General features: G+C 40.8%; 2 protein-coding genes across 2 annotated transcripts; both read right to left on the minus strand.

Moving 5' to 3' along the window:
• Positions 1 to 6,077: 6,077 nt before the first annotated feature.
• On the minus strand, positions 6,078 to 7,700 carry LOC110517326. Its single transcript, XM_036974597.1, has 3 exons — positions 6,937 to 7,700; positions 6,660 to 6,747; positions 6,078 to 6,394 (listed from the first exon to the last, which is right to left on the minus strand). The coding sequence occupies exons 1-3, from the start codon at positions 7,582 to 7,584 to the stop codon at positions 6,243 to 6,245; spliced, it is 888 nt and encodes a 295-aa protein (XP_036830492.1). The 5' UTR covers positions 7,585 to 7,700; the 3' UTR covers positions 6,078 to 6,242.
• Positions 7,701 to 8,494: 794 nt separating this feature from the next.
• LOC118962104 lies at positions 8,495 to 11,281 on the minus strand. Its single transcript, XM_036974599.1, has 4 exons — positions 11,251 to 11,281; positions 10,735 to 11,018; positions 8,685 to 10,486; positions 8,495 to 8,514 (listed from the first exon to the last, which is right to left on the minus strand). The coding sequence occupies exons 2-4, from the start codon at positions 11,016 to 11,018 to the stop codon at positions 8,495 to 8,497; spliced, it is 2,106 nt and encodes a 701-aa protein (XP_036830494.1). The 5' UTR covers positions 11,251 to 11,281.
• Positions 11,282 to 13,014: the final 1,733 nt, after the last annotated feature.

Below are 13,014 nucleotides of genomic sequence, written 5' to 3' on the forward strand. Positions count from 1 at the left end.
GTTCAATGAGCATTGTGTCTCCTTTGGCGTGGTGGCCGGAGATTTTAATTGTACCCTTAACCCAACCCTAGACAAATCATCTCAAGTCCCCACCACAAATCCTAGATCTGCAAAGATGTTGAACTCTCTTACTAAAGAGATGGGACTGATAGATATCTGGAGAGAGACTAATAGCTCATCTATGGACTATACATACTACTCTAATGTCCATAACACCTACTCCCGTATAGATTACATTTTTATCCCAAAGAGTTTCATAAATTCAGCCACTTGTACAATCGGACCCATAGCACTTTCAGATCACGCCTTTGTCCACCTCCGCTTTGACCTCTGCAAAAACATCCCAAGGTCAAAGAGCTGGAAATTCAACACCTCCATGCTATCAAACGAAGCGTTCCATACATTGGTAACTACATGGATAGACAACTACACACAAGACAATAAAGATTCTCCTGTTTCTCCGGCCACAATGTGGGACGCTGCTAAAGCCAAACAGAAATACCATGAGTATAGCAATAGGCCCAGTAGATTGCTTGCTTACCAATTAAAAAAGGAGCAGTCAGAGCGTACAATCATGGCTATCCGAACAGCAGAGGACAAGGTCACATATGACCCAAAAAAGATCCATTTAACTTTTCATGATTTTTACTGCAAACTATATACCTCTGAGAGAAAACACACGGAGGCAGAACTCCACTCTTTCCTAGAGGGAATCTCGCTACCTAAACTATCAGAGACCGACCAAGAAGATCTCCACTACCCCTTCACTCCTGAGGAGATCCTGGAGGCAAAAACGGAGTTCTCTCAGACTCAATGCACACAGCTCGCATTACAGTGTTGCTAAAAAAAGACAAGGACCCCCTATCCTGCTCGTCCTTCCTTTAAAATAATTACCAAATTGCTCGCCAAAAGACTTCACACTCTTCTTCCCAAAATAATAAAAGCAGACCAAACTGGATTTATTAGAGACAGATACTCTTCTGATAACATTCGCCGTCTTTTTGATATTATTGATCAAGTAAACGCACAGAAGACCCCTGTCCTACTGGCTTCACTGGATGCTGAGAAGGCGTTTGACAGGATGGAGTGGAGCTTTCTGTTTTCAGTCTTAGAAAAGTTCAATATGGGCCCAAATTTTATTAAATGGATCAAATCACTATACTCTCATCCAAATGCCATGGTGACTACTAATGGACTGAACTCTGACAGATTCCCTCTGGAACGGGGCACAAGACAAGGGTGCTCGCTGTCCCCGCTGCTCTACTTGTTGGGGGCGGAGCCTCTGGCAGAGCTGATAAGGAGCAATCCAAGTATTATGGGTGTTTCTGCAGGCGGCCTGCAGCACAAGATTTCGCTTTACGCGGATGATGTCTTGCTCTACATATCCAACCCTGAGAAATCCCTCCCTCTCATTTTAGACACAATTGCTCAGTATGGCAAGTTTTCAGGTTATAAGATCAATTTTAACAAATCCACTGCCTGCCCTCTCAATATTACACTCACCAGCTCTATGAAGACACTTTGTCCTTTCCAATGGAAAACACAGGGGTTTCAATACCTCGGGATCTTCATAACACCAGATCTGAATAGCCTTTTTAAGGAAAATTATCTTCCACTCCTGGACCGAATCAAGAACGATCTCCAAACCTGGATCTCCCTCCCAATTAGCTTAGTAGGAAGAATTAATGTAATCCGTATGAACGTCCTCCCTAGACTGAACTACTTATTTCAGATGCTCCCATGCTATCTCCCAGTAGGTTCCTTTTTCAAAACAACTAACCAAAGCATCACCAAATTTATATGGGGCAATAAAAAACCTAGGATCAAGTTTTCCACTCTATCGAAACCTGAATCTAAGGGTGGTCTTGCCCTTCCCTCCCTTCAATTGTACTACTGGTCTGCCCAAATCCGCAACATGCTAACATGGATCACAAACAGACAAGAGTCAACGTGGATTCAGATAGAAGCCCAATCCTGTGGTTCATTGCCCTTAAGCTCAATTATATTCATTAATAACTTTAGTGAAGTGGGCAACATAGCCAAAACCTTTGTGATTTACAGCACCCTACTAGCGTGGAGGGACTGTAAGAAATACCTGGGCATTTCCTCCCAAATATGTTCTCACTCGCCTATAGTGGGCAACCCAGACTTGCCAAAAGCCCTGAGGGAGGCCAACTTTAATCTTTGGCATACTCTAGGAATCAGGACCTTTTCAGACCTATTTCATCAGAAAACCACTACACTGAAATCCTTTCAAGAGCTCTGCAGTGAATTCGATGTGCCAAGATCCCATTTTTTCAAATATCTTCAAATTAGACATGTAATTTCCTCATTTACCTCCAAGAGGAGGTTTAGAACTCAGTTGAATGAAGTTGAAACCCTTCTTGTCACAGCACAATCCATTAAAGGCAAAATATCTTACATCTATAGACTCCTTTCTGAGAAAGGAAGCTCCTCCTTTACTCCTTTGAAAATAATCTGGGAAAAGGACCTTGGTCTGACTATCAGTGATGAGTTATGGGCAGAGGTTTGCGACAGGGTATACTGCTCCTCTACCAGTGTAAAAATGAAAGAATCTAATTACAAATTTTTGTACACATTTTATTATACTCCTTTGAGACTCCATAGAATGAAAACAGATATGTCTCCTAACTGTAAAAGATGTACCTCTGAAAGTGGAACCTATATGCATGTATTTTGGAGCTGTAGGGAGATTGCCAGATTCTGGCAATCTGAAAAGAAAGTCAGAATCTGGCAATCTGTACATACTGCTGCACAGAAAATACTAGAGGTACAGTTTGATATGACCCCGTGTATCTATCTATCTTAATGCCCAGCAGGACTTTGTTCTTGATCCTGACAGAGAAAATGTGCTTATGACTATTACATACTTTGCTAAGAAATGTATTCTTCTATTGTGGGCCTCAAATACCCCTCCTACATTTAAAATGTGGATTGACCAGATTGTTGACTTTCTTCCTCTTGAAAAGCTCACTTATGACCTCCACAAGAGACAGCCCAAGTTTGATAGACTCTGGTCTTCACTATTCAACTATATTTCAAACTGGACAGAGTGAACGGGGTGACTAGGGAAATGCGTGTTGTTACATGTTACATGTTGTGTAAGGTACTGTAAAACCTAAAAACGAATTATTGGCCCGTCGTCTCAGCGAATGCTTGAAATAGCTGATAAGAACCTTGATAGTGCTGCTGCAAGTGTTAAATGTTTTTTTGTGTGTTTTTATTTTAATTTCGTTTTTGAGTACGTGTGCACCAAGGAAAATAAATGCTTTTATTTGACTTTATCATTCATTTTAATTTTATTTTTATTTTTTCATATGTATTATTATTTTTTGACTTTTTCTTTTTTTAAAGCCTGTGAATGTGGAATGTGTTTTGTTGGTTGATTGAAAAACAAAACTTAATAAAACTTAAAATTGAAAAAAAAAAAAATAGCACTGTTGTTCTAATCATCAGATCGCAGGTATTCTGATCTTCACTGTCCATGGTGCTGAATCTGGCTGGGTAGATTAGTTTGAATGCTGAAAACTTGTTTGCCTACATTTAAAGGCCCTGTGAAGTCAAAATAATTTGATTTCATATTGTACAACAGCTGATGAAACTAACACTGTAAATGTGTTTTACCAAAATGTGATCGGGGTTGCTTCCTGATAGTTCTGGTTGAAAATACGGAGCATGTTCCTCTGCCCAGGCCTTGCTGACACTTGCCAGATCTTACACTGCCTGGATAGGTATTTTGTGTGTCAGCTAACCACATCATATGTTATAGCAATCTGTCAGTCGATGACACAATGGATGACTTGGCACACAACCATTGGTTGATGCATGCAACACCTGAGCAGGGACACATTCTTTTCACAGCACTTCAATGCAAAGTAATTTTCGTAGAAGGTTTGGAGAGCATTTTCACTAACCCTAACCCTTTTCCTAACCTTAACCTCAGTTTCCTAACCTGCTACAAAAAATTCACTTCGATATTGAAGTGCCATGAAAAGAGAGTTTCTCACATCTATACAGCACCTTCTAATCAGCAGGTTTGCATGGGCAAGAGTTTTGGCTTTCCATGGCGACATCACCATGTGTAAATTGGTTTATAGACCAACGACAAAGAGAGTGCCAATAACAGCTAGTTTTAATTTCCCCTCCACACTGACCACTCCCAGACAGTCCTAGCAAAATTATTGCTTGAGAAAGTTTTTTTTGCAAAAAATACATTTTTGACCATTTTCATCGTAATCTATTACAGTAAGGTACTTAATTGTTACCCAGAAATGATTTGATATTGATATAAAAACGTCTGCTTTGGGCCTTAAAAAGATATGTGCACTACATACTCAGAAATCACATATATTGACATTTTAGAATGTATTTTATCAAGAAAGTAAGTTATACATGTCTTTTTTAATCTTACTCTTAGTTGCAAATAATTAATTTGACTGTGGTTCATTTGATATTCAGCACAACCCTGTTTGATAACGTATAGTATTATAGTGACTTCTTGTGGTAAAATGTCAAACTCACAACTAAACTCATTAAAATGGAGGTTTTCTTTACCCTGTCTTATCAAACAGTGCAACATTTGACTGATGAAATAGCATTCTTCTAAAATTCTTACACTTCTAGATGCAAAATACAAGTCACTATTCCAATACTGTTTGATTCTGCCATTTTTGAAATACTATTTACAAATATGAGCGTAAATGTCTGAGATCGAGACACCAACATTTAACATTTCAGTTAAAAACCCTTTGGATAATATCAACATTAATTACTTAACATCTTAACACATACACACCATGTAAATATCAATAAACAGAGGAACACATGCTACAAATAGTTAGTGACTACCTACCAGTCAATTAAATTAGATTATTCAGAAAAATAACATTGTTATAAGAGACAAATTGCCTTTAGACAACATAAATGACTGCATCTGGACACAGGTCAAAACTACTCTGCCGAGCTCAAGTTACCAGCTATGTATGGTTTCAACACTTACATTTATTGAGTTATTGAAAAGTATCCTACAAACATTGTTCGAATGTGAAAGTGATCAGGTTTTCTGAAACAGGTGTGTTTGTATTGAAGAACCCTGAGATTGTGGACAGTAGGACTTGTGTGAACAGGTGTGAACAGACTGAAGATAATGATGTTTTCCTTTCTCTGTCTTTCAAAACTCAGGAACAGTTTGAATGTTTTTTTATTGTAATTTAAACAATGGTATGGATGATTAAGCTGGATCTTTCTCTCTGAATCAGGAGTGCACTTTCATTCTCCCGTGCGTCGCTTGTTGAGGTCGAAGGTAAAAGCTAAGAGGATACACACAAACATTGACCATATAATGTAATGTTGTTACATGTAACTAACTAGCTTGACTTGCCACCGTGTGAAACATGTATGCTACCATATGTTACTAAAAAGAGCTGACAATATTATAAAATGTAATCCAGGAGTTTATGTTTGAATTCTGGTTCTCTCACAACACAAGTCACTCAGAAAAGCATCTGTAGGCAGAAGCATGCTACATGTACATTTGGCATTTGAAAAAACTACAGCTGTGCTATGCTACCGGATGCAAAATGTATCTGTATCATAAAAGTGTAGTGCAATATTCCCTTTTCTTGCCACACACACATACTCTCTCTCTCACTAGGGACAAATGTTTTGGCTACTTGTCCAGAGAGGTTTGAGCTTTAGAAGTGGATCTGCAGCAAAAGTAGACCTTTATTGCCATCTACAGGTCAAAGGTCAGACTGGAATTCAGTAAAATGTAAACATGGGCGATCCACAGAAAATGGAAATGTGTGTGTTTGTTTGAGAAGTTAAACCAGTTAATTCCCTTATAACTGAGTGTCCTGCATCATGTATTATTTTATTGGTTGTAAATTAAATACTGTTTATTTTACAGTACATGTATTTTACACTGAATCATTGATATATGGTTGAATGTTGGTTGTGGGACATATCTGAAGTACTATGTGTATGTGTTCAATGAATCACACTGTGTGTGTGTGTGTGGGTGGGGGGGGGGGGGTGCATGTTCTATACATTATTCAGGACAACATTACTTTGTTAAGCCTACACCGTGACTATGACTGCATAATAAACTAAACTAAATATACTATGTATTTTCTAATCAAATGTGTTAACAGGGCAACACTAAAGAAGACAAAGGCCATCAATTCAATGCAAATATTACTGTATTAAAGGAAATTGTTGTATTAAGCTTGCTTTGAAAACCGTTTGAATGGCTTGGATAAGCCTATGGAGATGGTGGAAAACATCCTGATTAGAAGGGGACGTTTGCGAGGCTTCTCCTGTTGAGAGGTGGAGGGAAGACCCTCTGGGAGTCCAAATGTGGCAGGATGTGCCACTATGTTGGGCGACAGAAGAGAGAGAGAGTTGACATGCACTTTCATTTAGAAATGATGGTATATTGTATTCTTAGTTTCAACTCATTATTACTTTCACAAATAAATGAGAACCAGAATCTTGTGATTTGGAAACTATAAATAATTTTACATAAGAGATTACTATCGATAATATATAATGTACTGTATATAGGGTTTAATATTTTTGCAATAGCAGCTTTGTACACCAATATCTCAAACAGTAAATGTCCTGCTGTATGGACTTACACATGATATCTTCAGCAGTAGTCTGGTCTTTGGATTCAGAATGGCGGGATTTCTTATTGGAATCCTTCTTGTTTCCCATCATGAATGGCTAAAACAAAAACATGTCAAAACAACTGTCACAGCAGAACAATCTCACGGTAATAACGATCACATCTTACACACCAGCACAACAAGATTTATAAATGGTTTTGGAATTAATGGATGGTTTTACATTTTCTCTAAATAACATTGTTTACTCACATTGACACAATTGTTAACTTAAATAAGTGTGATGTACCTTTAAGTTGAATTTCAGTCTGGCAAGCCTTTGTAGGAAAGACAGCTTCCCTCTGGTAGCCTTCACATCTTCAGCCATGAGAAGAGCTTCTGGCCTGGTGGCTTCGAAAGATGTTCTTGAGGCTGCTCTTGATGCCTCGTTACAACTGTGGAGAAGCTCCTTGCTCAATGACTTCACAAGAATCCTATTGAAAGTGGAGTCCTGAGTCGACACGGCCAGTTGGAGTATTTTCTCTGAGCCAAACTCCTTCAACAGATGTTTGTAGACGGTGCTGTATACTTTGTGACTCTTCAGGTTCTTGGGATAAGCTTGGGTCTCAGAGCAGCCTGACCATGCACAGAAGGCAGCTATAACTTTTGGAATCAGGTCTTGTGACGTGCGTGTGACGTCAGTTGGGTACAGATCAGTTTGGGTTTGGATTTTTGACAGAAGTCTCACCACTAACATGCTGATGAGGCCGGTGAAGTCATCATCACCGACTAAGTTGTCAGTGGATGGGGTTGAAAGCGAAGCAACATCCGGGCTGGTTGAATTCTGATCACAAACAATGCTCTGAGGTACACCGAAACAACTGATGGTATCCCTTTCCTCAGCATCTATGTTGGCCTCAAAGCCTCGTGCAGCATTGGAGGTCCCACTTGTTGTCATGCTGATGGCGGAGAAAGATGGCAGAGGGTAGGACTTACCACTCAGTAGACTGCCTATATCAGTTACAGTTCCGGTTGGAGATGACCCTCTGCTTTGTGCATCAGAAACCACAGAGTCCATGACCTGGCTTACCATTACTTTGGTAAACAGGCTGACTGTGTCACTAAATGCTGATGTAGAAAAAGAACATGAAATCCTATCTTCAGATACGCTAGCCGGCACACTAACTCCCTGAGCCAAACTCATTGAAGCTGTAGAGGGCACAAGGCTAGGAAGCAAGAGGCGCTTCACAGACTCCTCTGCAAAAAGCTGAACCAGCTTGTAAGCTGTGGGCTTCCCCACCGTCTTGTCATTCCTCTTCAGCTCAGTAAGGACTGTATCGGATGCACTCTTTCCAGCCGCCACTGTCAGAACCAGAGGGGTCAAGTTGCTCTCAGAAATGATGCGGTTGACTTGGTGAGTAAGATCACGTGAGAGAGCACCAATCCTACCCTGAGATATGAGCTCTTCCAGTCTTGCTATTGCAGCTGTTAGATCAGGGTGGAATGCAACCTCCCCTTCTTCCTCTGGATGTACCTCCTTTATGATGGTATCCACTATTGCAGACATGCTTTCCCTGGCATCACACACCAATGTTTTTGGCTTAGTAGATTTGCCCATGTCGATGACTGAGCATCTCACAATGGGCTGAGTAATACTCTCTGGTAAATCAGAAGAGATGGGAGTGCCAGGGAGTGAAAATTCCCACTCTGACTTCTTTGATCTGGCAGATGAGGATGACAACGAGGAGGAAGAACGCTGTGGCGCTTGATAGATCAGTTCCTCACCACATTCACTGCTTACCCTTTCAACATCCTTCAGCATCATTCCAACCACATTCTCTATTTGTGAAAGCGCAGTCACCGTTTGGTCAGATTTTGACAGCTCTTTCTGAATTGAAACCAGAATATGGCTGAGGGTCTTTTTGGCTTGAGCCGTTGTTGCTTTGACTTGATTTTGCCATGTAAAATAATTCCTCATCTTTGTCTTCACATTGTGGTAAATAGTCTTTGCAGTTGTCCAGATCTTCTTCTCAGATACTTCCAAACCAGACTGTGAGCCTTTGGGTGTGGCCTCAGTGTACTCTGAGGTTTTCTCATCACTCTGTTGAAGCATAGAGTCTGCCTGCCATAGAGTAGTAGAAGACTCTGTGGGTGGGAAAAGGCTCTTCATGTCATTTGTAATTGATCCAACGATTTCAAAAGCAGTTATATCTGTATGCCTTAAGGAAATTGTTGATTTTGCTGGCAACATCTGAGAATCTGTCTGGCTGGAACTGACTTTGCTGGGAAAGCTACTGACTGATTTGATCAGTATTTTTCGCACTTCGTTGGTAGCGTTCATCTGGAACTCCTCACTGGAGAGTTTCTCAATGACTGAGGCTGGAGTATCTCTTAATCCTTCCAACCATGAAGAACCAGACACAGGCATGTCTTCTAGATAAGACATGACACTGTCCAAAAAGCCACAGACTTCAAGGGAGTTGTAAGAGGAACCCTCTGCAACAGATGATGTGCATTCCAAATCTGCCACCTCTGACCTATACATGGTCACAATCTGGGACAAGACCTCTTTGGTGCAGGGCACCATGTTGGAATCACAGAGAGACAGTAATGGTTGAGAGTTCTCACTTTGGCATTTACGGAGAGAACCAAGTCCTGTTGAGTTGACCACTTGCAGTATTGCCTCACTCTTACTGGTTTCAGGTTGCTCTGGTGTTTTCTCTCCTACAGAGTCAGTTGAATCACATCCATCAGATAAAGAAGATGAACTACGTTCTGATATAGGGGATTCACTCCTACATGGGGAAGGCAAGCTCAGGATTGAAACAGGCAGATCACTGGAGTCAGTATGCTCCAGAAGCACAGCACTGGAGTCAGCTTTTTCCATAAGTTCTTCCCCTTGGACTGGAGCTCCACCCATTCTGAGGAACAATGTCTCCAGCTTTGCCTGAAGTCTCTCGCAGAGTCTACGAGCTGCATGGAAGGGTTTCCGCTTTGTCGTACAGTGTCCCACTTGGGTATCTCTCTGGGTGCTTGTTGGCTGATCTAATTCAGCATACTGCACAATGTCCTTGACATCTTCAACAAAGTTATCAATTATTTTTGATGCCTCAGATTCTACTTTGGTCTGTATGAGCTCAGTGGCCGCAGAATCAAGGATCCTGTCAGATGGGCTAGATGCATTCATCAAGCTTGGAGTGGTACTAAACGAATGAGAAGGTTGAACCATACCAGAGATATCGCTCATTAACCTTCTCACAAGAATTTCACTCACAGCCTTTGAGGCTTTGGTCTTGAACTTCACACTAAACAGAGTGCCAAGATTTTGCATCATTGCTTTGCAAGATGTACATATTATGTTCAGCTCCTCTGGAACAGGAGAGTCTTCAACATCCAGGTGCTCCACTACAAGGTCACTGCCAGATGCCAACATTTTAACTTTCACAGCCACTTCTCGAAAAACCTTAGCCAATTCCGGGTCTTCTTTTTCCAATTCACCCACCATCTCTGCGATAACAGTCATCACTTCTTCTGTTGCAGGTGGAATGCATGACTCTAATACAGAGGTAGAGCTCTGGTCCTCTGGGGTGGTGTGATCATCAAAACATTTCTGGACCATGTTGACCATTTGTTCAGCGGCCTGGGTACCAGAAGAAATAGGGGAGGACCGCCCTGAAATGGCTCTGCTGATGGTCGCAGAGAGGGCAGAGTTAAGCTGTTCGACCACCACCTTGATAAGACCAACAGTCAGCTCAGGTGGGCAAGAGGACAGGATATTATGATCAGACAGTTGCTCCTGGACACTTTTGATGATTCTGTCCTCTGTCATTCCCAGGAGGACTTTCACTGAGGTCTGGGAACTTTAAAACGAACAAGCAAAGCATGATAATTCCTGTCTTAACTTGGCAAATCGGTCAAGCGTTGTAATTTTAGTATTCTAAATATCTACATGTCCTTTTGATCGCTTTACATGCTCATTCATTTGAATATGCTCAAAGGCTGATACATTACATTTTGTACTACATCAGATAGAGTAAATTGCATTGGCTAACACTGGGATAGATGATCTCGGTGAAATCCATACATGAAAACCTTGAGGGGAACATACCTCTTAGAAGAGGGTGTTAGGGACCTGAGATGTTGAGCCCCTGTGCCGCCCTTATACATTTTCTTCGCCAGATATCTAACTTCCTGGATGAGCTCCAGTCTTTCCTGATCAAAGGCAGCAAAGGATCTTGCACTGCCACCCCTCTTGGGTGAGTCAGTGTCGTCGTCAGCAAAGTCCTTTACCCCAAGTACGCGGGCCAGGGCTGGCAGCAGGATCTGCAGGGTGGTCTGTGCGATGAAGGTTACAATTGTCTTGCACAATTTGGCAAGCTGTTCCTTCGTCATCTGTTTTGAACAAACAGAACAAAAACAGTCTTTTCAATGGAACTGTGATGTAAAGTATTCTAGATCGAACAGAATGCATTTGATCAACATTGTTATTCTTGTCTGTGACTGAATTCAAAGTTTGATGAAGTCTGACAGAGAACATGAATAACAGAATATGACTTGATGGCTAATCTCTGAATTCAACAGATCATTGACACGTCAAAGGTCAAAGGCAGGTAGGGAAACTTACAGGGTTTTTTAGTCCTTTGTAGATCACTTGCCACTGCCTAGAAAATTTAAAATAAGTGTTTTAGTTAGTGTTTAGTTCCCACTGCACAATATTTCATAAATGTTGAACATTACAGAAAAACTTTTAACATACTCATCAGTAAGATTGCGCAGGAATGAGATGAGGATTGGGTAGGAGTATTCCATCTCATCCTTGTTGCCTGGGCCGAATGCAGCCTGAACAGCTTTCTTCTCCAGGAGCTCAATTACAGATCCTCTATCCAGGTGTTTATTCCTGGAGACTAAAGATGTGATTGCCGTAGAGGAAGTAGAAACAAAATTAAAGAGAAATCAGACGTTTTATCTCTTAATACTCTGATTTCATTGTTTAAGGGTTTTAGAATAGGCCTATTTTAATAAAGCTATCTATGTGACCTTTCTTACTGATTACAGTAGACTACAGTTTCATTGAAAATGGATAGCACAACCTGCACATCATAGACAGAATAGAGAAACAATGTAGTACTACAGAGGTAAATCTCTGACCTGCATCGTTGTCAGTGCCCAGCTTCCTTGACTTCTTGCCACTCCTCTTACTTTTTGCCTAGGATAGAACAGAACAGATTCCAGAGCTCAAATGATGGCAGACATGTAACACCAGGGCCCGTATACATAAAGTTCATCAGATAAGGTGTGTGCTCAACCTTGCCCAAATAATTGTATTCATTATGATCTCAAATGCAAAACTGATCCTAGATAAGCACTCCTACTCTGAGACAATTTATGAATAGGCTATGGGCCAGGTCAAAGCAGCTCTTAAAACACGTTTTGAAAACAGCTACTACGTATGTTGTTATCTGAGATATATAGATATCTATGGTATGGCTGCTATCAGGTACAGAGTGTAACCCAGTAGGCCTATTATGTGCTCTGTCACTCCTGCCATCTTACCTTCCTTCCCTTCTTGGCCTCCTCTTTGGGCGTGGCCACCGGTTCTTCCTCAACAACTTCCTTTCCTTCCCTCTGAGGATCACCATCCTCCCTCTGTGCTACCTGAAGGACAGACATTCCAATAAGTAATAATATGTCACTGTCAGAGTAGATCTGTGCAGAGGACATCATAAATAGAGCTACAGCCATATCAGCGCTAAGCTGGTGACTTTATAAAGAATGGTACATTTGCTTTACAATATGTTATAGCTTTTTACAAGAAATATCCGCTTATATTGCTTTACCCTTTTTTACTTTCCCCCAATATTGTATGAAGTAATTTAGCTTACCCTTTCTTCATCCATTCAAGCTATTTTATATCTCAAAAAGCATGTCCTTGTCTGTGTTGGTTACATTCAAGTTGAGTTCAGGTCGAGAGTGAGGACAATATTGCAAGCAGGGACTGTAATTTAGGGCTACATGCTACGTCATGGAACGTTAGACCTTTATGACATCACAAATAGTATTTTTAGGAAGAGCGCGGGAAAGGTTACTTGCCCAATCAGTAGGACTAGCTAATATTGACAGAAATTTCCCCGTCAAACGTTTTCGATTGCCTTCCATCGAACATGGTCCTGCCTTTGCAATATTGTCTCTCTTGTGGGTTTACTTACGTATGACATGTAGGCTTACTGTGTCGGATCAAGTTGATTGATCTGTCCTAGTCAGCCTTAGGTTGAACCCAAAATCTTCTGGGAAATATTTGTTAATAATATTCATTTCAATATCGTTTTATTCTTTGATTTAGTCCCAATCCAATCCTATTGTTGGCTGCCAACCCCCACCAAATATGTCA

The sequence above is a fragment of the Oncorhynchus mykiss genome, unplaced genomic scaffold, assembly GCF_013265735.2.
Source record: "Oncorhynchus mykiss isolate Arlee unplaced genomic scaffold, USDA_OmykA_1.1 un_scaffold_731, whole genome shotgun sequence".
NCBI classification, from domain to species: Eukaryota; Metazoa; Chordata; class Actinopteri; order Salmoniformes; family Salmonidae; genus Oncorhynchus; species Oncorhynchus mykiss.

Bases quoted from the DNA above. Each gene is read 5' to 3' on its own strand.
- LOC110517326 (XM_036974597.1), bottom strand. From the start codon at position 7,584: ATGACAACAAGTGGGACCTCCAATGCTGCACGAGGCTTTGAGGCCAAC. The intron at 6,748-6,936 runs GTACATCACACT...TTTTTGTTTTAG, and splicing joins GACTGAAATTCAACTTAAAG to CCATTCATGATGGGAAACAA. The intron at 6,395-6,659 runs GTAAGTCCATAC...CGCCCAACATAG, and splicing joins TACTGCTGAAGATATCATGT to TGGCACATCCTGCCACATTT.
- LOC118962104 (XM_036974599.1), bottom strand. From the start codon at position 11,018: ATGACGAAGGAACAGCTTGCCAAATTGTGCAAGACAATTGTAACCTTC. The intron at 10,487-10,734 runs GTATGTTCCCCT...TTCGTTTTAAAG, and splicing joins CTAACACCCTCTTCTAAGAG to TTCCCAGACCTCAGTGAAAG. The intron at 8,515-8,684 runs GCTCACAGTCTG...GTTTCAATTCAG, and splicing joins CACTGAGGCCACACCCAAAG to AAAGAGCTGTCAAAATCTGA.